At 38.6% G+C, this 26,476-nt stretch overlaps 1 protein-coding gene across 1 annotated transcript in view; it reads left to right on the plus strand.

Moving 5' to 3' along the window:
• CRYBG3 (crystallin beta-gamma domain containing 3) overlaps positions 1–26,476 on the plus strand; it is a 121,023-nt gene that overhangs the window by 64,692 nt on the left and 29,855 nt on the right. The window contains exons 8-17 of the mRNA XM_075908983.1: positions 2,182–2,318; positions 3,713–3,827; positions 6,233–6,268; positions 7,922–8,055; positions 10,361–10,487; positions 14,745–14,881; positions 16,610–16,736; positions 17,885–17,917; positions 24,550–24,659; positions 25,419–25,545. Coding sequence (XP_075765098.1) covers positions 2,182–2,318; positions 3,713–3,827; positions 6,233–6,268; positions 7,922–8,055; positions 10,361–10,487; positions 14,745–14,881; positions 16,610–16,736; positions 17,885–17,917; positions 24,550–24,659; positions 25,419–25,545 — 1,083 coding nt within the window. The remainder of the gene's footprint in view (positions 1–2,181; positions 2,319–3,712; positions 3,828–6,232; positions 6,269–7,921; positions 8,056–10,360; positions 10,488–14,744; positions 14,882–16,609; positions 16,737–17,884; positions 17,918–24,549; positions 24,660–25,418; positions 25,546–26,476) is intronic.

Genomic DNA, 26,476 nt, shown 5'->3' on the forward strand with positions numbered 1-26,476 from the left:
GAAAGAGATGTTTACTTGTACTTTAGGTGGTTACTGTCTGATTCATTAGGAAAATCACAAATAAGCAATCTTTGAAAGTACACATTATAACAGAAAATCTCTCTCCATTGTGGGTGGATCACATGCACATATTCATGTAAACTACACATTGAATTTTGTTTAACCTGTTCAGCTGTATGTTTAGAGCCAGAGACTTGTGTATTGTACTGTATTTCTTTAGCACTTAGCTATCAGGCAGTATTGTGCTGGCAGTTTTCTGATATTTTTATGGTGTTGATCTTCTGTTATAAACACATGGTGTTGCAATTTTTTGTTACAGAGAACAAATACTGTACATTGTTTACTAGGTACTGTACAAAGGAAATGTGATTGTGCGAGAGCATTGCTAATGTATTATGTTACAGTACTATAGGCCTCTTGGGGAAAGAGAAATAACATTTCTCTGAAGTAACTTTACCAGAATTACTACTTTATTGCTTACAGTCCAGTAACTTCCAAATAACTTTGTACATCAGCAGGAGAGACTTGCATTTATTTTTGGATAATTTGTTACTGCCTCAGTGGAACCTGTTCAGAGCCTTCCAATCCTGGGGTGAGATTCTGTGCAGTACAATTGAGGTGTATCTGATCCTAGACTTTTCTGGAGTCTTTGTCCCTGATTTAATTTAGATAATCTCCTAGTTCTGTCCCTATAGACCATAAAGATGTCTGTAGACTTCGTACTGCTTTTCCCATCCCTGTTGCCTCCAATAGCTTTGTGAGGGTCTTCAGAGAACAGTTTTACTTCTGTCTGTGTCAGGGGAATTCTCCCCAGTCTGATCTGAATTATAGGGCCAGGGTAGGGGGGAGAGTTTCAGCCTTGATGATCTAACCTGTGCAAAGTAGTTAATCACATGCCAAGCTTTTAAAGTGCCTAGTTATCGCCCTTTTGCTTCAGTGGGACATGAGCATATGCTTAACTGCTTTGCCCAACCAAGGACTAAAAGGAAACCTTAGGATGATTTGTAGTGTCATTTAAAAAAAACAAAAAAAACACTGGTGCTACATTTTACATGTGTGTTGAAATTACCATAGTTAACGTCAATCTTTGCACACTTCTTGGGAAGAACTGTGAGGCTTGGCAAGCTCTTATCCAGAAGTGATAGGCTCCAGTGACAATATGCTAGTGCCCACATCTTAACACATACTGTGTAAACAAAGCATTAAGTAGCTACCTGGCATTGGAAGTATTTGTTTTGGCTTTCACTTTCTTTACTTGTCTTTGGAATTCTGCCCTTTTATTTAAAGTGACGTAAAATTGAATTTACACAAGTTGAAGGTATAAGTCAGTGTAGATTGCAAAACATAATGATGGACAGTCCTACATAAATTTCTGAATATCACTGGGACCTTTTTCCAAGGTAGTATCCTTATTCAGGATTGGTAAATACACCCTTCAGTTACAGTAAAATTCATGAGTTACTAGTGGTTGGAAATGAAATACTCTTCCTGAAATAATGATAGACTTAAGAATGTGCTTAAATTCTTTCCTGAATTGGAATCTAGGTTGTATGTAATATATTAAACTTGGAATCTTTTTTTTCTTTAATGATTTAAATTATTATACACTAAGTCGGGGTGGGCAACAAAACTGCAGCAGTTCACGAGGATTAACCTTTGGTGGGACCATGGCTGTTGGTAAAGGTAGAGCTGGGGGAGGCAAGACCCCCACCCCTGCCCCTTTGGCTGAGGTCCTGCCCCCCACAGGAACCAAGCCATCTTTCCACAGGGAGGCGGGGCAACATGCTGCGCACACCCACCATCACCACTGGTAGGAGGGTGGGTGGACGCACACACCCCAACCTCCCCACCCCGGAGCATGGAGAGGGCAGATTGTGCATGTCTCCAGCCCTGAAGCATGGGCAGGGTACATGGCCCCAGCCTCCTGGGCTAGGAGTGTATTTAGGCTGAGATTTTGAAAGAAGTCCTTAGGTGCTAAGCTCCCATGGAAAGTCTGTGGAAGTTGCAGGTCTCTCTCCCTTAGAATTCTGAAAATTCCAATCTTAAATTTCTGCAGAACTCACAGGTATTACATTAAGAAAAAAATGAAATCTAGTTTAAAAATGAAGTACCTGTATTTCTAGCAGTACTAGCACACTTTCCAAATGTAAATAACCTTTGTAGTCTTATTGGTTTCTTCAGGATTGCAGCATTCCAGAAATAGAGTTTTGCCCGCAAACTGGCACAGAGGGGTTTCCTGTCTGCATACAGAGTGCAGTTGCCAACTTAGAAGAATTAGATATTAAAAGCACCTTTGACATAAATGTCAACTCAGGAGCGTAAGTATTTGAATTCTTTAATAGTAGTTTGTAATCTGGTGGAATGACATAGTAGGAAAAACACTTTCAGTCAACAGGATTTTTCTGAAGGCATAATATTTATTTTAAAAAAAAGTTACCATAGTCTCCGTCGTTTGTTTCAGCCCAGTTTTATGATTATGTGGTATGGAGCCTGACTCTCACAAAGGCATTCTTCTTATGTTTCCTTATCAACCAGTCTTGTAGACCTTTCCTTCAGCACTTTTATAGCTAGAGAAAGCTCATCTAGAGTTAACTTCTTGTTCACTGGAGACGAATAGTGTCCTTTTACCCAGCCATACTGTTAAAAGCATAACTATGTGATTGAATTCCAAAAACAGATATTGTTTTACTTAAGCACTCCTAAAGTGGCAGCTGAACCCTCGTTTTCTACATGGCTAGTTAGAGAGGCTATGCAATATAATCTAAATCCAGACTCCCTTACCAGTCCAGCACTTCATGTGTTGAGCAGAGGGAATATGTTTGTCAGGTGGATGCATAGAACTTTGTAGTCTAGTTCTAGAGTGATACATTTTCCTCTTTTTCCAGTATCATTACAGAGTCAAAGGAGCCACTCCATAGTTTGAAGCTAGCTTCCAATTCTGAATCCAGTTTCCCTGAAGCTTCACATGCCACTTCTGATCCTCAGGCAGAATTTTTTGTGAAGTTTGGAAAAAGATTAGAAATTGAGTTCTAAAACTACAAGGAAAGGAGATGTGTCTTATCTAGACTAATTGCTAATTATTCACAATTTTTTAGATAGCAAATTTTAAGCCCTCCACATGCATATAAGCCGCCACCTCCATTCTTCGTCACTGTCCATTAGTCTCATACCTACCCACTATAACCCTCCTAGTCTTTCCCCATCTCACCCTTACACACATACTTCCTTTTAACATGATAGTCTGAAGGACGGATCCATGCTTCAGAGATCTTAACTTCAAAATAAGAGCTCCTAGTTTTTCAAATAAATGTAGTGAATGAACATATTTTAATCAGTCTGATGCCAAGCCCACTAGAATCATTCAGAGATTTTTGTGTTACTTTGAATGATCGGGTCATGATAAAGTTTGATACAGGTGTTGGTCTCCAGATGTTTGTAGTCATCAATAGTAATCTTTGTTTTGCTTATTCAAGTATAAGAAGATGGCCTTTTATGACAAGTGCACAATGTTTTCTAGTCTTACTAATTTTGGGTTAGATCTTGAAGAAATCTTAAGTGAACTTTCTAAGGTTGTAGCAATACATTCAAAATTTTAATATTTCTATATGATGCATATAATGTAGCCCTGATTAATATAATCAAGAAAAGAATGTATGCTCTTAACATATTGAATTGAATTAAACAAATCATTTTTTTCTCCTCATTACTATAGATGGCTTGCCTATTCAGATCTTAATTACAAAGGAGAAATGATAGTTCTGGAGGAGGGCAGCTCCCCATCTGAAATTTCTGCAGCAGATGTGAGATCTCTGCGTCCCCTAAAAATGGTGAGAAAGTTGTAATATTCTGAATGTTGCATCCTTTTTAATGATTTGATCTAAAGATAACTTTGAGTTGAATATGTTCTTTACAATTTTTTAGAGATTTTTGCCTGTGTAACATACACGTCATGCCATAAAGTATTAAGTGTTTGCCATTCATCTTAAAAGTTGCTACGATCCCACATCTGCACATTTGGGGCAAGTCTATGCAGCAGCGCGAAATGCGAAATAAGCTACGCAACTTGAGCCACGCTAATTGCCTATGTTAAATTGAAATAACTTATTTCAAGTTTTGGTGCTGTCGACACAGCAGTTATTTCTAAATAGAGCACTCTTCCCCCGACTTCCCTTACTACTCATACAATGAGGTTTACAGAAGTCAGAGTAAGAAGCCTGTTGTTTTGAATTTATTTTGAAATAGCAGGCTTTCTGTGTAGACATGCACTACATTATTTAGGAATAACACTGCTATGTAGGCATAACCTTGGAGCTCCCAAATAAGCCTGGTTAGATGTACTACTTTGCACTGGGATGAGAGAGGTGCACGTTTGCAACTCATACCTCTCATGTGAGTCAAATCAGAACATTACAAGATTTGAGTTAAAATTGGGATTTCACATTCCCTGTGTTTAGGAGTTTTTGGATGTAGACTGAAGGGGCTCGTCTACACTGGCCCCTTTTCCGGAAGGGGCATGTAAATTTCATGAGTCGTAGTAGGGAAATGCGCGGGGGATTTAAATATCCCCCGCGGCATTTAAATAAAAATGTCCGCCGCTTTTTTCCGGCTTTTAAAAAAGCCGGAAAAGAGCGTCTACACTGGCCCCGATCCTCCGGAAAAAGTGCACTTTTCCGGAGGGTCTTATTCCTACTTTTTCCGGAGGATCGGGGCCAGTGTAGACGCTCTTTTCCGGCTTTTTTAAAAGCCGGAAAAAAGCGGCGGACATTTTTATTTAAATGCCGCAGGGGATATTTAAATCCCCCGCGCATTTCCCTACTACGACTCATGAAATTTACATGCCCCTTCCGGAAAAGGGGCCAGTGTAGACGTAGCCTAGGTGTGGCCTATTTATAGATACAAAGTTTGGATTCGGTTTTTGGGGTTTTGGCCCATCTGCAGTTTGGATGTTCTGGTGAGCTGCAATAGCTCGAGAGTGCATTCGATGACAGCAAATTTCTGTAGAGATAATATTCTTCCTTTTTTCTTTTCAATGCAAACCCCCAGAACTATGTGAATGTTCAAGTAAGAAAGGAACGCCTGATTTAATGTAGGAGGACATCTTAAAAAATCCAACAACTTGTGTCAAGAGGATATACATTAACAGACTCTTTAGATAAGACCAAAAGTTGTGCCTTTAGAGTTGTGCAGTTTTTGTTGGAACCAAAAATAACTGATTATAAAAGATTCTTCAGAAAACCTTTGCATACTGGTACAGCTAGAATCTGCTGCAGGTGCCAAATCAGAAGAAGAAATAACTGCTACAGACCTCCTGGTAGTCTTCTTGTGACTCTGCACTGCAAAGCAATTTTGAAACACAGGCAGCCTAATAGTCCTTTGATGTATAGCTTGTGGATATATACATGGAAAGGGATGGATATGGGTACAATGGCACATAGCTTTAATATATACATAAAGGTTCCAGAGGGAGATTTTCAAAACTATAAGGGGCAGTTACATGCCTAGCTTCCACTGATAGTGTGAGAAGTGCACCTACCTTCTATTTGTGCCTTTCAAAATCTCTCCCGTTCTCCAAGTATTTTGAAGGATTACTACATTGCCTGATTACTTTTTCCAGTGTTGGAACATTGTTATTCTTATGCCATATTCTCCCTCTCTTCATAGATGGCTTACATTGTTCTCATTCCTGGGAATTTACTCATCAGCCTGTTCTGGTGAAATGTTTTGATAATAAATTTTTGGTATATGGTCCCTGCTTCTTTAAAAAAGTTGTAATATGTGATAGTGTTAAAGGTTACTTTTTTGTTTTTTTAAGAAACTGATCTTTATAAGGTTGCGGGGAGGGACAGCAGGCTGAGGGGACCAGTGGCAGGGGACCTTCCTGGTCTGGAAATTCCCTCATCTGGGACCACTCAGGTCCTGAGGGTGCCGGACCCGTGGGGTCCAACCTCTAGTAAATATTTGGCTCCATAGTGCAAGTAAAGGCAAACGTGTATAAGGTATTTTAATTATTTGATTCACAGGCTCATAAAATATTCTGTGTTTGTAGATCAGCTTTGTTGGCTTTCCTTGGTTTTGTGAATTATATGTGTATTTAAATCTTAATTAGATTTAACACAAACTGGAAGCCTCTAGTATAGCTGCAAGAACTGGATACTTCTCTAAGACTATTAAATGTATACTTATGGATATATAATTTCAGATATTATGTAATTATGTATGTGTTATATTTTAGGGTGGACTAAAGGTACAAATGCCTATGAATGTTAAGGTAAGCACTGCAAATGCTGCCAGTAAAAGATTCTGTCACAGGGACCCTGATTTAAGACTACTTCCTTTTCTTAGCAAGGAAAAAAACCTTCTCTATTGTCTGTGTAATATTAGATTAGACATTCTGCCTCCGCCTACTTCCTAAGCCCAGGAGTCACACGTGCTTTATGAGACATAAGAGCAGTGGCAAGATTTTTTCCAAGGTAACTGAATGTCTGTCTGGAGGAGAATTTTAAAAGAACTACAGTGTGAAGTGAGTTTCTCTTGGCTGACACTTCCACAGGCATCATTGAACAAAGGACCCCTGTAGGTCAAATGTCTACTTCACCATATTCAGAAAATAAGAGAAAGGAAATACATTTCCTCCCCTCTCCGCACCCTCCCTCTTTTCCCAGAGAAACATATATGGCCCCCATTAACTTGTTTAAAAACACAAATCTATAGCCAATTGCATGAATAGAGTTACTCTAGTACATGATACCTATGACAATGGTGAAGGGTCTTGAATGAGGAACTGTGCAGAACAAGAGGTAAAGGAATCCCTGGAATTTTCCTGCATCCAGGCAGCTGTTCAGATGCCAACAAATTCTGATGTTCTCCCCCCCTCCCCCCAAGCGAAGAATACATTATCCTGTATTTCCCCTGCAGTGGGAGGAGGAAAGGAGCCGCCAGCACTCAGGGTTTCAGCCACCAAAGCTCCAAGCACCAGCAGTTCCCCTTCCTCGCTGAAGACTTGAGTGTGGGCACCTCACCTTCCCTGCACTGAACTTCACTGTGGGGCTGAAGCCCTGAGCATTGGTGGCTCACCTCCTCTTCCCTCCCCCCTCCGAATCCCCAAGTGCCAGCAGCCTCCCCTCTCCTTTGGCATAGGGAAATATGGTCCCCGATCTCTAGGCCTCCCCTCACTAACTCAGTAAGTCCCCCTGAAGCACAGAGTCCATAGTGGTTGCACTGGTCTGTCCTATGAATGGACAGTTCTAAAAATTTAAGACCAAATGTTGGTGGAGCCAGGCCCACACTCTGGAATATTGGTGGAGCACAGATACCATGGGCCCATATAACTCGTTGCCTATGGTGCTTGCTTCTTTAAGCTGAATGAAAAGGGCTGGAGCAGCATAAAAGAGCCCTAAGAGCCCCAGATCCAATTCTGAAGTCCTGCAGCACAGGATTTGAGGAATACAAACATAAGAATGCACTCTGATAACACTCATGCAAGCCTTGGAATAGGCAGCATGTGAGTGGGGTAGCATTGCAGAGATTCTAGATGGCCTGGGAATTTGCCTTTAACTAGGGTTATTCAACAAGTTTTATCACTATAGCTGTACTGTTTTAGTTATACTGATGTAACTGTGTATGTGGCCACTTTGGTTCAGGTACAGGTGTCCACACGGTTAGTGGTTTGTTTATATTGGTAAATTTTCTTGTGTAGACAAGCCCTTAGCCTGCTAAGACTGTCCAAAATCGTACCAGAGCTGCTTCAAACTCCAGAGCAACTGGCAATCAGGAAGGTTCAGAAGGCACAGCACAGAATTTTCATTATGGTGGTTGCTGAGAAAAGATTTGCGTTCCTGGACAATGCAGAACTACATGCATCAGATTTAAGATACCTAAAAATTGAGGTCCTAAATACATTGTTTCAAATTACTGTCTCCAGATAGTAATATATGAGAGAAAATACTTTGGAGGATGGGCCAAAGAGGTTTCTGAAAACATCGATGCTGTCCCAACACTCTTTAGAAGTAATGAGGCTTTCGAGGGAATTGGATCAATACGTGTCATTGGTGGAGTGTGAGTATATTTCATTTTTGTATTTAGTGTTCTCTATAAAAAGGTAAATGACAAATTATGATCTTTATGAGTTATCAAGTTACAATTCAGGTTTCCAAAAACAGTTTTAGCATAAACTGCAACTACAAAGATTTGTATCTTGGAAAAAACATTTGTGGCATATCTACTAACATATGCAAATGTGTTTAAACAACAAAACAACAAAACAAATGGCAATCAGTTAAAGTAAGCTAAATATCTTTTGTGGGCAGGGGAAGAAATGTATTTACTTAAAAAAAAATCTTAGGCCTTGTTTTCACTAGGGGAAAAAAGGGTATATTTTCAACTTGTGTTAGTTATAATGTGGTAACTGACATGAAGTAAAATCCTAATACAGACAAAGAAGTTGGTAGTTTTTACACGAGTTAATAGACTGAAGTAAACCCTCATCTGTTTGCTCTACTAATGCATATAAAAGCTGTCAAGTACCTTGTCTTCAATAGAATTTTACCATTCATCTGTTATCGTGCATTCACTAAAATGAGTTAACACACTTTTCTTTTCCTAGTGAAGATGTACTGTCAATTGACTCTTCATGGTTCTGCCCAATATATAGTCATTTATAGTTGTGCAAACTGGTACTAAAAAGCTACCATGCCGATTTTGGTAGCATTTTAGCCTCATGTTCCATGCTATATAAATGATTATCTAATACCTGGAAACTGAAGGTTTGTCTACACTGGAAACACTCCTGTGGCACAGCTGCAGTATTGGAGAGTTGATACTTGGTATGGTGAAGAAGGGTTTTCCAATCACTATAATAGTCATTTTTCTGACTGGTGATAGCTTAGTTCATAGAATTCTTCTGTCAACCTAGTAGTGTCTGCATTTAGGTTGGCTTAAATATATAAAATTGGACATGAAACTTATCATAGCACTGAGCCAGAAGTATGCCAACCTAACTCTGTACCGTAGAACAGTCCTGAGTGAATCAGACCCTTAATGCATATTCCAGCAGCTCTGTATAACTAGTCAACCTGCTGTACCTTCAGCATCATCAGGGTCTGCCACTTGAACAATGCATGAAAAGCCAATAAAATTAAGGTTTCTATTTCAGAGCTCAGCAGTAAAATAATTAACAATGACATTTAATTTGTCCTTCAGATTTCTCCCCATTAACTCCCCAGTAAAATGACTATGGTGGTATGCACCCTGTATAGCTATTATTTCATTTTTGCAGGGTTCACAAGTGCTATATTCCTAGAAAATTTAAATGCCAATACTTAGACACTACTCAAAAACGCTATGTACCAGCTCTCTGGAAAACTTCACATTTTAAAAGTTATCCTCTATAGTTTGTGGGGGATTTTTTTACAACAACATAAACAGCTGAACTATTCCAAATCAGATGTTATAAAAAATAAATCCATTCTTGTCTCCCTGACAAAATTTGTATAGCAGTTTTAAATCGTTGGCAGGAAAGTTTTTGTGAAGGAAATACTCAGACCCTTTGACATTCTGGAATGAGTTGGTGTTGCTATAATGTGCATATTGTAAATTCTGTCTTGAATAGTGAAGCTTAACTGACAGTATTTGATTGTACTTTCTCACTTTTAAAATATCACATAAATTTGATTAATCTAATTTGAATAGGAACTTTTAATTCCATGTCACTTTGTAGAACAATATTTGGAAGTCTTATAAAGCTTTTTGTACTATTGTGCACAAAGTAAAGTTTGAGAGCGCTCAAAATTGAGGCAGAAATTTACTTTTTAATCAGGATACCTTAAAATGGTATGATTCCCCTCTTTTGCAGTACAAAAGTATTTTGCATATACATTATTCTTATGCATGTCCTATTTGATTGGATTTAATTGTTAGAGCAGAGGACATTGACTCCACAGAAGTCAGTGGGAGCTTTGCCACTGATTACAACAGGGCCAAGATTTCACCCTGAGTGTCAACGATCCCAGAATTGGATGCTGGTTTGGCCACCAGTGATTCTCTGTATAACTCTGCAGGTTCTAGCCATTATATTTACGAAAATGTGTTGAAATGCACTGATAGAAACATTTCTCAAAAGTGTTGCTGCACCTGTAACCGTTACACAAGGAAACTGTTGTTGGAGATCACACAATAAAGTGAAATATTGACCCACAAAGAATGCTTGGTCAGTTTGTGTTGTAATCTCAAATAACAAGTATTGCTCAACTGAGGTGTTAATATTTAGGAATTTGTGGTGATGTTTTCCCCTTTTATTCTTGTTATGATACGTGTTATGATACGTGTTATATTTTTTCATATAATTGTTCCCTTTTTACTATAGATGGGTTGCCTATGAAAAGGAACAATACAAAGGCCGTCAGTACCTGCTGGAGGAGGGGGATTATGAAGATGTACACTCATATGGGGGTATTAATGGTGTCCTATTGTCTTTTCGGTTCCTACAGGCTGTAAGTACCACTCCGGAATTGCTAGTCTGTGTTTTACTGTACTCTTTTTTAAATTATTATTATTATTATATTTCAAGTTAAACATGGATTCATAGATCAGAAGATAAGTTATTTTTTGTGAGCTTGTCTCCTGTTTGGTGTGTTCCCTTCCCCATCCAACCCATGCTTGCAGAAAAAACCTTTTTTTCTTTTTTCCTGCACTCTCATCTGTTCAGTGAAAATTACAAGCATGTTGTAGACAATTATATAAATTCGAGGAGGTCTTTCTTCAAGGAAAGAATGTATATTACAACAAAATCCTTCCCTGCTGCAGAATTTTCCAAAGGTCTCCATTACAAGAAATGTCACTTTTTAAGAATGAGACAATGCATCTTTGTCTTCGTTTATCCCATCACTATAGTTATCTGAATGTCTTTTGTGTGCTGTCTTAGCCACTTTGGTTTGTTTGGAAATATGGGCTTCTGAATATGTCTTCAGTCTTGCTTTTATTTACAGTTGCCGACTTTCTAAGAATGGTGCAAAACTGCATAGGGAACAGATTGCTGTTTAGGCTCTAGACTAAATACAGAAGCTTAATGTACCTATGTGTATGTGAAGTGGTTCTTTATTAATATAAATTGCTTCCTAACACAACAGCTGTTCCAAGCCTTTCCTTCGTAATACACTCTGCCTCAGTGATTTTTGTGCCAGAATATTTTGGCCATAAAGTTATCTTAGTGAGAGAATCCCTGTAACTAAAATTTTATTAGTAGGGACAGTGTTGAATTACCACTGGAAACTGAGACACAGTCTGATGTTGGAAGCAATCTTGGACATTTCATGAATTAGAGAGACATGGGATTAGAACATTTTTATGAATTCCTTTGTTCAAATATGCTTCTGTTTAATTTCTAAAGAAGCTTTTTGTAAGCTTTAAAAGCATTTGAAAAGACTTTTCTTCTGAGACTTGGAAAGAGTGGTCACTTTGAGATTATACAGTCCTGATTGCAATGCGGCATCTAATGATCAACTTTTGTTAAAATAATTGTGCAACTAAGCAGGTCTGTCATAAACCAAGTGTATTGATTACTGTACAGGTAATGAGAAATAGGACTTTTTTAGGGCAATGGCATTCCCTGCAAAGAAGGGTCTTATAGTTTTGCTGGGATTGATTAAAAACCTGCTTGTCAGTATATTTTTCTGTAGCTTTCTAAAAAAAAGGTCTCCTTGTTAATCACTATGGATGTTCTAGGAATTTTTTGCTTTAGATTTAGGCATGAAGCATTGTATTGTCTATACCCATGTCAGGTAGTCTAGCATGTTATTCGGAGACTTTAAAAGACATGATCTTTTTAAGGAAATACTGGAATTGTTACATATTCTGAGATACATATTTATGTTTAAATCAGTAATATTGTAGCTAACTTTTGAGGTGTGAAAATCTTTAAGCTTCTATGAATCTTCTGCTATTAGGAAAATATCCTTCTGCCAGGGAACTTGCTGTTATGAATCCTCTTTATCATTACTCTTCTGAATCTTTTGTTTCTTGTTGTAAAAATATAAATGGAATGTGTTACACCTATGGGCTGATATTTAGATTGTTGATACTATTGTATTTACAGTAATCTTTGAAGTCACCTCAAAGAGAATTTTAGGCTTATCTTGTCCTTTGTGATAGAGTAAGCGCTGCCATACAGCTGACATGAAGTGAGGACAAACTTCTACAGGGTTGAAAGCAAGAGACCATTTCTCAGAGGCTCATTTTGAAATAGGGAGTTGGGACTTTGAGTCTGTGTCTTAGTTTAAAGGTGTCTGAGTTCCAGGGGAGCTGACAGCTTTCTCAGGGCCCACAGGCAAGGTGTGAGAGAGGCAGCTCCATGCTCCCAGAAGGTAGAATGGGCAGGGCCAGGTCAACCACCCTCTTCCCTCCTCCCCCAGAGCGTGCTACTCTACTCCCGCACCCCAGCCCTTAGTCTCCCAGAGCATTCATCACAGCGCTCCAGCAGCGATTTAAAAGACAAGATCTTCAGCTGCTGCAATAGCAGCAATGGCAGCTAATAGCCCCAGGCCCCTTTGAATCGCTGGACCCCGGGGCAACTGGCCCTTTTGCCCTCCCTTATTGGTGGGCCTGCTGAGTTCCCATGAATAGGTGGGCCGGAGGTTCAGTCAAGGTGGGTTTTTTAATAAACATCAGCATCTTGCTATCTATTTCAGCATGAAGGGAAGGGGCAGGGCTTTGGGGTGTTTCTATGGAGACAAGAGTAGGACAGGCTCTGACCCCTCAGGCAGAGCAGAATGTAGTAGCCTTCCTGCTTAGTGAGTTTTTCCCATTGTCTTTCTGAATTCTTCTAGGAGTAGGAAACGGGTGTAAAAGTTTTAAGGCTCCTTTACATTGCCAGAGTAGTGTACTGGGCAGTATGACTTTATAAAAGTTTGTGGTGCTTTAGTGATAAGAACTGGTCTAAATGTTTGGACTGCAGTATATATTTCCTATCAAAATGTGCTCCATGAACTGTTTGGCACCTAGTGGTATAACTATAAAAATTACATGATCAGGATAAAACAACTAATGCTGTCGATGCCTTGCAGTTTGATTCTACCAGTAGTTTGAGTCACTAACCTGGGATTTGATAGCTCTGAGTTCTGCCCTCCCACACACTTTCTTTGTGATTTTGGGCCAGTCACTTAGTCTCTCTGGGCCTCAGGTTCAGGCCCCTGTACAATGGGGATAATAGCACTGCTCTGCTTCAATAAAACGCTGTGAAGAGAATCTCAGTAAAGATTGTTAAAGGTTGGGATACTACAGTAATGCAGGGGCGGGGGGAGCTATATAGGTACCATAGATAGATGGACAAAATAAACCTGTTCTGTCTGAGAGCACTGCTTCCGGAGTTCATTTGACTCCAAAAATCATTACAAGAGATATCGTCTGTTGCAAATAAAGCTGTTTAATCTCTTGGTTACTAACTCTTCTAAAATCTATATCTTAAGCTATTGTCTACTAAAAAGCCATCCCATCAGCAATTTTAGCCATATAGTTAGAGTTCATTATTTGTTTTATTTAAAATATGTGCAGCAACTGTTAAACAGACTAACTGGACTCCTTTTGGAATTATTTTTAACACTCCTACATTGTTTGCCTTGCAATTAATGGAAAAATAAATACTCTTTAGTGTTCCGTGGTCTCAAAAGTTTAAGAAACTCTGCTCTAGATACATAAACGGTGCCATTCAGAGAGCTGACAAGTAATTTTTTCAGTACTAAATCTTAAGAGTTTATAATCCTAGGAAAGGGGTGTGTGTGTGTGTGTGTGTGTCATTGATGAATATCTAAATAGTGTAATTTATTGGTCAGAATTTAAGACGACTGTAAATAACAAAATATGGATATCTTTATTTTTATTAGTAGCTTACAATTATTTTCCCTGTAGTTACTTCTAAAGGCTCTGATTTTTGGCCACTGAATCTGTGTAAATTGCAGACAAATTGGCCTTGTCACCTTTTAACACTGGCAAACCTTACATCTGTACTTGCGTGGAGAGGACCACTAAGAGTCATATCCAGTGGCATGCAGAAACAGGGGCATTAGAGACTGCAGCTCCAGGCTAAGCCCACCCTTCCCTGCAAAAATAAATTCATAATTACCTATAGCAGTGGTCACTAGCCCATTGATCCTGGAGCCTCTGGAAGTTGTTCACAATCTTTGGGCCACTAAAAGTCCAGTGGTGCAACAGGGTTTAGGTAGACTGCCTGCATACTGTGACTCCACGTTCCTCCAGGAAGTGACTGGCTGCTAACATGTCTCGGTAGCCCTGGTGGGGGCATGGCTAAGTGTTTTTAAAAATGTTATTCTTAGGCTACTATTCTCACAATTCTTCTTTGTAATGTGGTTATGGAGTCACTTTCCCTTATCTATACAAGTATTAAAAAAAATGGTTGAACATGAATGCCCCTAAATATGGCCAGCCTCTGATTGTATATAGTTAGGACTGCTTACAATATAAGAGTATGAGAAATCCCTTTGCTAGGTTGTACATACCACGCTGTTGCTAAATAGTTATAGGGTTGCCAGGTGTCCAGTTTTGAACCAGACAGTCCAGTATTTGAGCTTTCTGTTGAGGAAACAAATTGATAAAATATAAATGAGAAAATATAAATGTCTGGTATTTTCTAAATAAGATGTGATGTAATGTCAAGTGTGTCCGGTATTTTTGTTGAAACCATCTGGCAACCCTAAATAGTTAACGTATTTATCTTAACATTCAGTGTTGCCTTTTAGGATTTTATCGAGTCATCAGTCATCCTTTTTGAATCCGATGAAGATGATGGGAAGATCATTGTCAATCAAGATATTCCTGATTTACAGCAATTTGGGTTTGGTCAGGAGACGAGATCAATTCATGTGAAAAGTGGAGTGTAAGTCTATAGCACACTTGTATAAGATGCTTTTTTGAATGCAAGAATTAAATGATTTGACTGCACAGTGTTTTCAGATTTTTAATTCTTCATGGTATACTTAGAAGACAAAATAAACATGGAGGGAGGACAATCTGTGTTTTTTTGAGATGATTGAAAACATCAAAATGTCTCCTCTGTATGTTGCTCTTCTACTCTGCATTGTTTGCAGAGGTTTTGACCTTTTGTTTTGTTTTGTTGGCTTGTGGGTCCTGACTTTCTCTTGAACTATATATAGACTATATTTGGAATCCAACAATATAAAGTTCTCTTGGTTCTTGTCAGCATTGCAGTTGGTAGTGACAGTAACGGTTTTATATGACCGCATTTCACAGATGTAGGCCCTGATTCCGCAACCCTCACTATTGTTACTTCATTGTGACTAATTTGTATCCATAATGGCTGTAGAATTGCTAAGAACGATAACAGTCTACCAAGTAAGGGTAGCAGATTGCTAAGAAGCATCAAAGCCTCACAACCTTCCACTCCAAATGCAATGTGCATTTCTCTGACCTTGCTTTTGATAAGAGAAATGTGTAGGACAATGCACATCTATTATAGTCAATTAAATTTCAAAAATCACTACTCAAATTCCCCTGCGCAATGAGGAACAAAACCATATGTCAAAGATGTTGGTTGAGATGCTTAAAGCATTGGTGTGGGTGACACTTGGATACTACGATGACGAGGTCTATGTAAGGAACTGAATAGAAGAATGTACCGGTAGTTTAGTTTTACAGATTCTTTGAAAATGATTCTTTTCATTTTGTTTACTATGCCTCTTTTCTTGTCATAGTCAAAGCTGCTCCCACTTTCCCCTTTATTTCCTCTCTTTCCTTGAATGCTGTGATGTAATTACTCTTTCTTCAGCCAAGGATCATCAGCCATTTATATGGTTCCAGCCATCTTATGGCAGCTTAAAGTTCATTTAATTCTGTTTGAAATGTTTTATCAGGTTCCTTTTCAAGTTACTAATTTGTTTGATATATATATATATGAATGAGAGAGAGAGTTTTCTTAAACACTTTTTTTAAAGAAAACCTTTACACAGTATAAAGAATTACACAGACTCTATAAAAGTGGACCAGGACAGTAATGTGTACATGCTGTCACTTTTTGTTGTGTTCACTATAAACATTTTCTGTTTGCCTTGGATTTTGCAATCAAATTCAAGAAGAAGAAAATAACAACGAATTACCAGTCATTGCAAGTGTCCCTTTATCTCTGCCTATCAAAGCTTCCTTGCCTGCTTCCTTTCTTTCCTTAGAATAATCTAACTTGGAAAGAGTTGGGGGAAAGTCCTGTCTGGGAACAACTTAAGTGTTAATGAAGCAGAGAGGTATTTGACAGTTGAGTATTTAATCTCTTAGATACTTGGCTGCCATCACTTCATGCTAAGAAATTACCTGAGAATGGGGAGAGAGATCTAATGCTGCAAGGGTTTGTCAAGAGTATTTGTGTAGCCAAAAAGCAGAAAATCAGGATTGCTCTAGGTTTGTGATTCACGTGCCTTATTACTGCATACCACAAGACATGTTGTACAGTCTATAATGTACAATTTATTAATGTCACATGAACAGGTAAAGCATTTATAAAACTTCCTGGAAAGTTTTTTTTTTATTAAGTTTAACTTACTGATAACTTTTTGGATGGTGCATCACAGCTTGTTTCATGTGTGTCGCTCCTCAGGTGGGTTGCATATCAGCAGAAATATTTCTGTGGAGAGCAATATATCCTGGAAAAAGGAAAATATAAATGCTTTTTTGACTGGGGAGGATCCAGTGAGACCATCATGTCAATTCGACCCCTTAAGTTGGTGAGTTATTGTAGTAATTCATCAAAAAGAAAGTTCAGAAAGCAACATGAATTCAAAATTCTGTGGCACAATGATTTTATTGTTCAGGCAAGGAAATGAAGCTAACTTATCTATTTAATTGATAACAATCTATTCAAATTATGGGGACTGAATCTCCCTATTATTGTGCAATGTGAACTTTGCATCAACCCAGCCCCCAACAATAAATGCTAGGGAAACTCCACAAGGAGAACTTTTAGATTCCAGTCCCTTTACTAGATGTCCACAAATGGATTATTCTGGCCCTAAAAACTGAATTTACCACTCAGTCTACCTGTTGCCTTATTGCTAATTTGTCAAGTATTTTAATCTTTAATTTTCCTGTATTGCTTTATGCTAAAACTGAGCTATAGCTTTATTGTTTTTGTCTTTTCTATTTCAAACCCAAAAAATAAAAATACAACTTGCTCAGATTAAATTCCAGGACTCCTAAAACCCTACTGTCAAACAAACAAACCCAGCCACCAATATAATAAATGTTTCATTCAAATTCAGAAAACTAGAAGGGATATTGAAATTGGTTAACCATTCTTGATTGAACAGATGCATTGCAGTGTAGTGAATGTGTGTGTATGGGCGATGGGAAGGCTTAATAAGGAATTGGTATAAATCAACACTTAGGCTATATCTATACTACCAGGCTATATCTGCACTAGCAGGTTATTTTGAAATAATAACTCCCGAAATAAGTATTTCAAAATAAACTTATTCCTCTTCACGAACTAGAGTTACTATTTTGAAATAACAAGCCCATTATTTCAGTATAACAGGCTGGGTAGTGTGGATGCTTGTTTTGTTATTTCGAAATAAGGGGAGTTATGCCCTTAGAAGTTTGAGTCTCTACACAAAGGGGTTGCTCTGACTCTACAAATGGATTTCTAAATAGTTAGTTATGTTGGTGTCCACATATTAAACTTGCAAGGCCTAAGCTAACAGAGGCCATGGGCCAATATCTCCCAAATTACACAGAGACTTGAGGAGGAAAATGTCAGGAATAAGATATAAAGGAATTTCAGCCTCAGAATGCCTAACTATTTTTTAAAGTTTAAGGGATTTGAATTCCTGTTAAAAATAATTGTTTATGGTGTTTATATTTTTTTAATATGCAGGAACCACTTGGCAAGAACGAGCCTCCGCATTTGGTATGTTCACATCCTATAATGCCATTTCTAGGAGTAAATTGCATATTACTAAGCATGCTTGCTGTATGTTCAATTTCCTGCTTGCTGTCTCAGATAAGATCTTCAATACCACTATCTACTGGACAGTTGGGATGTAAAAGGTTAACTGGTAGGGCAGGCGTGGGGAACCTAAGGCCTGCCTTGCCTGGATTTGGCCCTCTGAGCCTCAGGGGTCTCTCTCCAGCACTGGGGGAGCCTATGCTGGCAATCCAGCCACTCCGCCACCCCTCTACTAGCCTGGGTGTCCCCTTGGGCTCTGGTGTGCAAGGGGAATGTGGGGAATTTCTTTCTGCTTCTCAGTTGGGGTCCACGTTAGTGAGAGGTTGAGAGAGGTAGGTTGTTTTTATTTTGTTTTTGTTTCTCACTTTTGTGTGGCCCTCCCACCCCAACTGATTTTTCTATGGGTCAGCGGACCTTGATCCAAAAAGGGTTCCTCACCTTTGAGGTTGGGGCTGGAACATCTCCTTGCCTCCCCTGGGCAGGAGGTTGTTCCAGCCCCATGGTACCCGCCAGAGCAGCCCCTGTCCAGAGCAGCCCCTGGCTGTCTCCCCCCTGCCTCTCCATATGTTACACACAGTCTCCCTGGGAGAGAGGCCAATTAGCAGCCTCTGCCAGTCCCGATCCTCGGGAGGAGACTTCATTGCTGCAATGAAGTCTCCTCCCCAGGAGTAGGGCTGGCAGCATCCCTGGCCTTGTCCCTGGGGTGGCTTTGCTATGGACTCTGCAGTATAAAACTTATTTAAGTTTTTTTTAATATTGCAGAGCCTGCCAGCATGTGTTAACCATTATGATTTTTAACAGTGACATGGTTACATTTTTGTAAACACATTTTTACGTCCCTGCTGTACAGTGACAAAGCCACCTCTTACTTTAGGAAACCAGTAGATAAATAGAAGCTAAGTTAGCCAGGAATCTCATTTATTATGGTGTTCCTGTTCACACCCATTTTTGTTGTGTCCCCATAGTGCCATCAGCTTTATAGGCTTGGGATCACTTTGAATCTGTCTCACTGTTTCTTTTCACGTTCTCCCTTTCAGTCTTTCTGCCTCTCTGGAAAAGCACTGTCACACTCATTTACTTTTTTCTTTGTGGGATATTATCTTTCCTTTGTAAATAATCTGTCCCACTTTGTAACTGTAACTTCTTAATGTCTGAAGTACATAATTATGAAACTGGAACTACAAAAAACCATCCACAAGCCCGCACAAGTAACTATCTGCTATTTGTTTTCCTGAATGTGGATTTTAAAAATATCATCTCTTTTAGCAATTCTGCCGTTTGTATCCACGCTTCTTGTGTGATGGAGTGACGAGGGGAGTTTTGCTCGCTCCTCATAAAATACATGACTTTTGTTGTAGCTGCAGTCCCCAGATTGCTCTGAGCTTCCCTTCCTCCACCCTAGCTCACTAAGTTTGACTGAACACATATTAGTGAGTTAATAATACACAGTGGAGCCCTTTATAGCTAATCCTAATTCAATGCTGAAAACAATTTTAGTAAAATTCTATGACAATATTGCTTCATTATAAGAGGATTTACTGTAATATGAATTTGTTTTCAGAATGGCTTAGTTTGGGTTTCCATTTTTTAGCTGAATTTTTATAAGTTTCTGTTAAATCCATAACATTTTTGTACATAATCTTTCTAAAATTAGAAACCTCTTTGCATGCATATGCTCAGCCAGAATCTTTATCTGCTAAGGATTCTCTTCTAACTGGGTGCATCTCAGTTCCTTGACTACATTCCTCTTTTCATTAGGGCATTCTTTGCCCAAAAAGAAATATTAGCTGTTAAAGCTGTGCTTTTGGGAATAGAGGTTCAATGTGATATAAACAACAGAATTTTTTCTTTCTCTTTGTGTCACTTTTAATAAAGAAAACCTTAGAAAATCCCATCTAAAGATGCATGTTTTAATAAGCATGCCACAATACTGGAAACTCTAGTTTAAGATATTTAAGTATTTTATCATCTAGGTAGCATCTTCAGTATCCGTATTGCGTATACATGTATGTTATACACATCTACATGTGGACAATGTACACTTTACATTAATTAGGCTATGGTCAGGTGGTCCTTTCTCCACTCCAAGGATGTTCAGGTACTACAATTTTTATGGTGTACTCAGGCGTGCAGGAAATGTTTGCTAGCTAAAGACATACTGATGTATTGCTTTAGCCATAAACACTGATTTTCTGCCAGACCTATTCATTCCACGGCAGCCACTTCCCAAAAATCCCATACACTTTCACAAAGAAGGTTTGGTAATCCATTTCAGATAAATAATTGATTTGAAAAATGAAACTGGTACCAAACCAAATTTGTTTCAGAGATTCCGGCTAGTTTTAATAACTTTTTTCTCGGTTTCCTCAACTTCATTCTTCTTCAGAATTTGTCAAATGCTGTTCTTGTGAATGTCTTAAACCTGTTTTGCAAACCTAAGAGATTCAAATAGTTAATATAAGTATCCAAACCTTTGATGATTCTTACCCATCAGCAACAGAGAAACTATTTGCAACTGATTCAATCTTGCAATACTGCTTCTTTCTTTCTCTCTCTTCCACCCACTGCTACATCAGAAACTTTTTTTTTTAAATCACTTGCTCTGTACAAATATGTATGCCATGTCATGCTGCCCTGATGTCACTTGCCACAGGAAAAAGTGATGAAAATGTTAATGTGATCACATTCTTGAGTTGTTACAGGAGCTCTGAGGTGAAGCTAAGGAAGGAGGAAAGCAAGTAACTGCTATCTTCAAATTGTCATAGTTACCGTAGGGGAAAACATACTTTATTATAACTAAGGTGTTGTGGGGAACTTGTTAAGATCACATCGGGTACGTCTAGACTACATGCCTCTGTTGTCAGAGGCATGTAGATTAGGCTACCAGACATAGGAAAATGAAACAGCAATTTAAATAATCGCTGCTTCATTTAAATTTACATGGCTGCCGCGCTGAGCCGACAAACAGCTGATCAGCTGTTTGTCGGCTCAGCGCGATAGTCTGGACGCGCGGGTGTCGACATCAAAGGTATTTGTCGACCACCCAGGTATGCCTCCTGGGATGAGGTTTACCTTGGTGGTCGACAAATACCTTTGATGTTGACACCCGCGCGTCCAGACTATCGCGCTGAGCCGACAAACAGCTGATCAGCTGTTTGTCGGCTCAGCGCGGCAGCCATGTAAATTTAAATGAAGCGGCGATTATTTAAATTGCCGCTTCATTTTCCTATGTCTGGTAGCCTAATCTACATGCCTCTGACGACAGAGGCATGTAGTCTAGACGTACCCTTATTGAGTCAGGGTAAGTAAAAGTTTTTGAGAAAATAAATCTGTCCTTCTTCTAGTGTAAAGATAATATTACAATTAGCATGTCTGCAATAATTACTACGGATGGCTCACCAGAGTTAGGGAAACCTTAACATAGCTGAATGCTGAACTTTACAAGTCTGAATCCTCATTGTACCAATATAGCTCTGCAAATTTTTTTCCTATCTATTATTATAGGCATAGATAACAAAATAAGGAAATCCTACTCACTTCGCACAAGAGAGAAACCTTTTCACTTGCTATTTCTTTCAGCTGACCTTAAGTGTTGTATTCTGAAATCTTGCAATAAGTGGGTCTTGATCTTTCCTCTTTGCCAGACTCCTTCATAAACTACATGCATGTTCCAAGTAAGACTGAAATCTCCAGGTTTAAAATACAATAGCTATATTCATGAAAAATAAAACAATATTTTTCCTTCACTCTCCCAAGGAAAATCAAAGTATTTTCATTAATCTGCCTGTGGCAGTTGGCTTGTTCAAATACTTTAGCAGACCCGTATACATACTTCTAGTAACTTTGCACTGTGTATCTTTTCCACTTACTGCCTGTTGAAGAAATGGAGCTTTTAAATGGATTCTTTTATCCACATCAGATTTATTAGATTTAATGTGTTTTAAGTTATAACTAGTTCAGTCTGTGTTTGTAATCAGACTGTATAAATGCAGTGATATCACTAATGGAATGTTTTCTTCTCTGATTATTCTGAAGTCAAGACCATCAGATCTCTCCATTCAACTATTTTCTTTCTAGTCATTTGGAGAAGAACATTTTTCTCAGTCATTATTTAATACATTATATGTTCTTTGACTTTCCCCATCCCAATCTTTCTAATCCTGTCACATAGCCTGGGGCACATGCTACAGGGAGGAAGTGTCAAGCACCAACTAGGAACTTGGAGATGTGAATCCTGTTTTTGACTCTATCACTGAGCTGCTGTTTGACCATGGGCAAATGTCTTCATCTTTGTGCTTCTGTTTTCTGCTTTGGTAAAAATGGAAAAAATGACACTTACCTTCAGTTGTAAAGGATTTTTAGATCTATGCATGAAAAGTGCAATACAAGGGTAATCTAAATATCAATGTTGTGCTCAGTAATACAAGTCCAAACACAGGAGAATCGGCAGCAGTGTATCCAGTCTGTGTGACTGGCTTGTCTTTTTCAATTCACAGTTGTCACATAAGGGCAAGATTACACCCTTCTTGTTCTTTGTAACTGGAATTACATTAGTTTCTTTAAAAAAAAAAAGACTGTTTTTCCATAAAACAATTTTCTAATATGTGGTTTTGGCTTTTTCTCAGTCTCTGTAGATTGGATTTCTTTTCTTTGGAAGGGAGAGGGGCCACTTTGGGGCATGAGGATGGGAGGAGTACTGGCAACAATATTTTGCTGCTATGTTATACAATGCTGTTTCAAATTTTAGTGTGAAATTTGTCTCAGTACAGAGGGGCCATTTAGGGCTTTATGCTCCATGTATCCCTTGGATGGAGAAGTGGTATAGAGGCCCCTGCTTAGAGCCTATGTATTATAGTAGAGTTTTCCCTTGTAGAGGAAACTAAATAAGTGGTTTTATGGCACCAGAAGTCCATTATAAAATAAGAAGTAAATAGAAGCAGCTTTCATCAGTCTTGAAACTATCAGGTAACTTTCATAACACCTGATAAAAGTTGGTCACATTACCTGATAGTGTCCATTGTATCCTGTCTTAACTAAGGCACTCTTAAAGGCAACCTACAAAACAACTTAGATATATTTGAAGACTGAGTATCCTTCTGGAGTGTGCAATTCAAGTGTGTTATGAAATGGCACTAGCACTCAGGAAACAAGTGAAGTTTTTTAGATTAGTGGTCAGATTTCAAACGTGTATGATGGGTTCCATTAAAAATCAATTGTCAGAGTCTACCAGCTGATCGCTAATCTTAAAACAGAAAATACTATGGTAAATTCTGTTAATTCAGATGATAAATGTCCTACTCTGAATGGCACTACAAAAAATTAATCCACTTGATCCTAGAATGGGTCCTCAGAACCTTGCAAGTGGTGTTGTGTGCATCTTTGTGCCATGGTTCTAATTGCAGAAATCATTGTGTCAAGCATTTACCAGAAGATTAGGCATAGCTTTAGAGCAGGGGTGGAGAAACTTTTTGGGGCTGGGGGCCGCTGACCACAGAAGAATCAGTCAGGGGTGGCAGGCAGCAGGGGCTCCTCAATGCTGGGGAGGAGCCCCAGGGGCTAGATCTAAGCAAGCTGGGGACCACATCTAGCCCCTGGGCCTTAGGTTCCCCTCCTTCCCCCACTTTAGAAAATACATTAGAGAGAGCAATCCAGCAGTGTGTTGAGGAATTAAAGTACGTGGTTAAATGACATCTGAACCTTCTTGTCAAAAACAATGGTAGAAATGCAAATGAGATTTCTTCCTCCTTTTTGCCTTACTTTTTCATTGTATTGCTCTTGCTCATTAGACTTCAGCACAGCAATAGCCATCTCTGAGATGATCCATTATCCAGGAACTGCCTGAGGGGTGCAGAATTCTTAGCTTCTTCCCCATACTGTGGACTATGGGCTGTATTTTGCTATAGACTTTGTTTTTAACATCTTTTAATGCAGCACTTCCTTTTGATGGAGAGATTGTCAAACACCTCCTGCTCAAGATGTAGTTCTAAATGGCTCTAAAACTCTTTATAAGAGCATCCGTGTTTGCAAACTTGTTGGGTTGGACTTCAGACACACCTGACACAGCAAGTCTTACCAGAAATTCTAGTGCAAGCTTTTTAAATAAAATGTTCTCTCTGTTCATTGTGGTGAGAGATGATTCTAACACACTTTTTTTTAAAATTACTTTCTTTCTTTTTCCCTTCTTGTTGTGCTCCATTTGGTTGCTGACCTGTACCCAAAAACTCACTACATCTGAATGGTGCTATTTGTATGAGTCCAGATTTTTCAATCCTATTATTGTGCCTTATCTGGCAACACTCCTGGTATCATCAAATGAGTATATATGTACTATCACTACCATTGATATCGGTAGGAGATTCTTTCTCAATTAAGGACTGCAATATCTGGTCATAGTTCATAAAAGGCTTTGGAACCTCAAAAGAAAAGGTGCTATGGAAATTTAAGACTTTTTTAAATTTTCTTGGGAATCCATTAGATATGCATTAGTACTTCTGTAAATTGCAGTAATATTTCCCTATGCCTGCAGCTCTCTCTGCTTATTGTGATGAGTACATTTTTTTCTAGTCATCATATTTTTGTTGTTGTTCTTGTAGCTCAAAGCTTTCAGTAACACACATTTCCAAGGAGCATGTGTAGATTTCACAGCAGAAGTTTCTGATTTTACATCATTCATACCATGTTCTTTTAAGGTTCTTCGAGGATGGTAAGTGTATTGTTTTACCCACCACCATTTTTAAGTAGTTAGAGAGCACTTTTTAACCTACATTAAAATTTCAAATGGTCAGATGTATCCAGTGCACTACCATCCTGCTCCATCTTGTCATATACCTACTGTCTTGCAGCCTGCTGTGATAACGCTCTTCTTTCTGAAAGAAAGAGACTTAATGTGTTCCCTCCCCTCCTTTCCTATGGGAAAGTTGCCAATTGTTGTGATTTGAATCTGCCTTTATGATTTGTTCAAAATTTCAGTGAATCGATAGAGTAAATCTAGCTGCATTCCAATAACCCCCTTTAAAGTCCAGGTTGACATTTGTATACCATGTAGAAATGCAGCAGAAGCAGAAAATTGAATTAGTCTTTGGTTTCACTTTTTTTATAGTACAGGGTGTCCCTGCTATACATTGCCCTGGCATACGTTGGATCTGCATTAATGTCTTTGATGTTTGTAGAAACTGTTGCGCTAGAAGTCCTCCCGTTCCCCATTTTCACGTCATGCAAAAAAAAAAAAAATCAATTCACACAAGCAGAAGTCAGCTGTGGGGGGGAAAAAAATTCCCTGCTTTGTCATTACGCTTTACATCCACGTTTTTTGGAACAAATCTTGGATGTATAGTGGGGATGCCCTGTACTACTTTAAAAAAAAATCCTTGTTTTATTTCCTATTCACCTTGAAAATATTTGATCTTGACAGAACTTAACTGACTGCATCTATTAAACTTTTTTGTTATACTTATTCTTTCAGTTGGCTCCTGTTTTATCAAGGGGAAATTGCTGACAATCATTGTGTGCTGGAAGAAGGCCTCTACACTGATCTCACTTCCTGTGGCTGTCCAGCATCTACACTCAAATCCTTCAAGCCTGTGGAATATGTAAGAACTTTATAGAAAGAATTCTATTATAATTCTTGCCCTACCCAATCATATACAGCAGCTTTTATATAAAGCAACAGAGAATGATGCTCAGGGGAAATATTAAAGTTAGAGGTTAAGCTTGTGGATTTTCAGTCATTCGATCAACCCAGGCCACACACACATTCTGGGCAAAACTTAACTCTGTTTTTGTATGAGCTGAATTCACATTTGCTTTTTCAATGAGGCAGCCCAGCAAAATAGGAGTAGGTTTATACAAATAGAATGTTGTACTTTGTTTTTCTGTGTCTTTATGGGTTTCCTTTTACGGTCCATTCCCTAGCAGAAGTGCAGACCTTAAGAAAAATATTTGCACAAAGGAACCAGAAAGCTACATTATAATGCATATAGCTGCTATGATGATGTAAAATTTGCTAGCCATAATTTATGGAGAATATCTTACAGAAGTGTGTAAGAATTACCTTTTCTAAATGGGCATCAAATTATACCATTTTTAATATTGTCTGCATTTTGCCATCCAGAATAAAGATTTATATTTCTGAAGCAGATTCAGTATAGAGTATAAAAACATCTCTGCGGATACAATTTTTAAAAACACATTTTAAAAGTTCCTGAGTTGGTGATATTTATTAAAAAATGTCAAGATCCTTTTTCTAGCCATGAACAGTTTAAAAAAAATCATAAGGGGATATTTGACTAAGTGAATCCTTGGACCAGATTGTTGGCTGGTGTAAATGAGCCTGACTGCAGTGCCTTCCATGGAGTGATCCACCACCTGAGGTTATGGCCCTTGGACTGAACCCCTAATCCCGTTAATTTGCCTTGGTGAAAGGGTGTGGCTAACTCTTTTAAAAAGCCCTAAGCAAGCACAGCAGCTGGCACACAGGACAAGAACTAGTGAGCAGGATAGTTTTGTGATAAAGTTTAGAGT

Source organism: Pelodiscus sinensis, chromosome 1, assembly GCF_049634645.1.
Source record: "Pelodiscus sinensis isolate JC-2024 chromosome 1, ASM4963464v1, whole genome shotgun sequence".
NCBI lineage: Eukaryota > Metazoa > Chordata > Testudines > Trionychidae > Pelodiscus > Pelodiscus sinensis.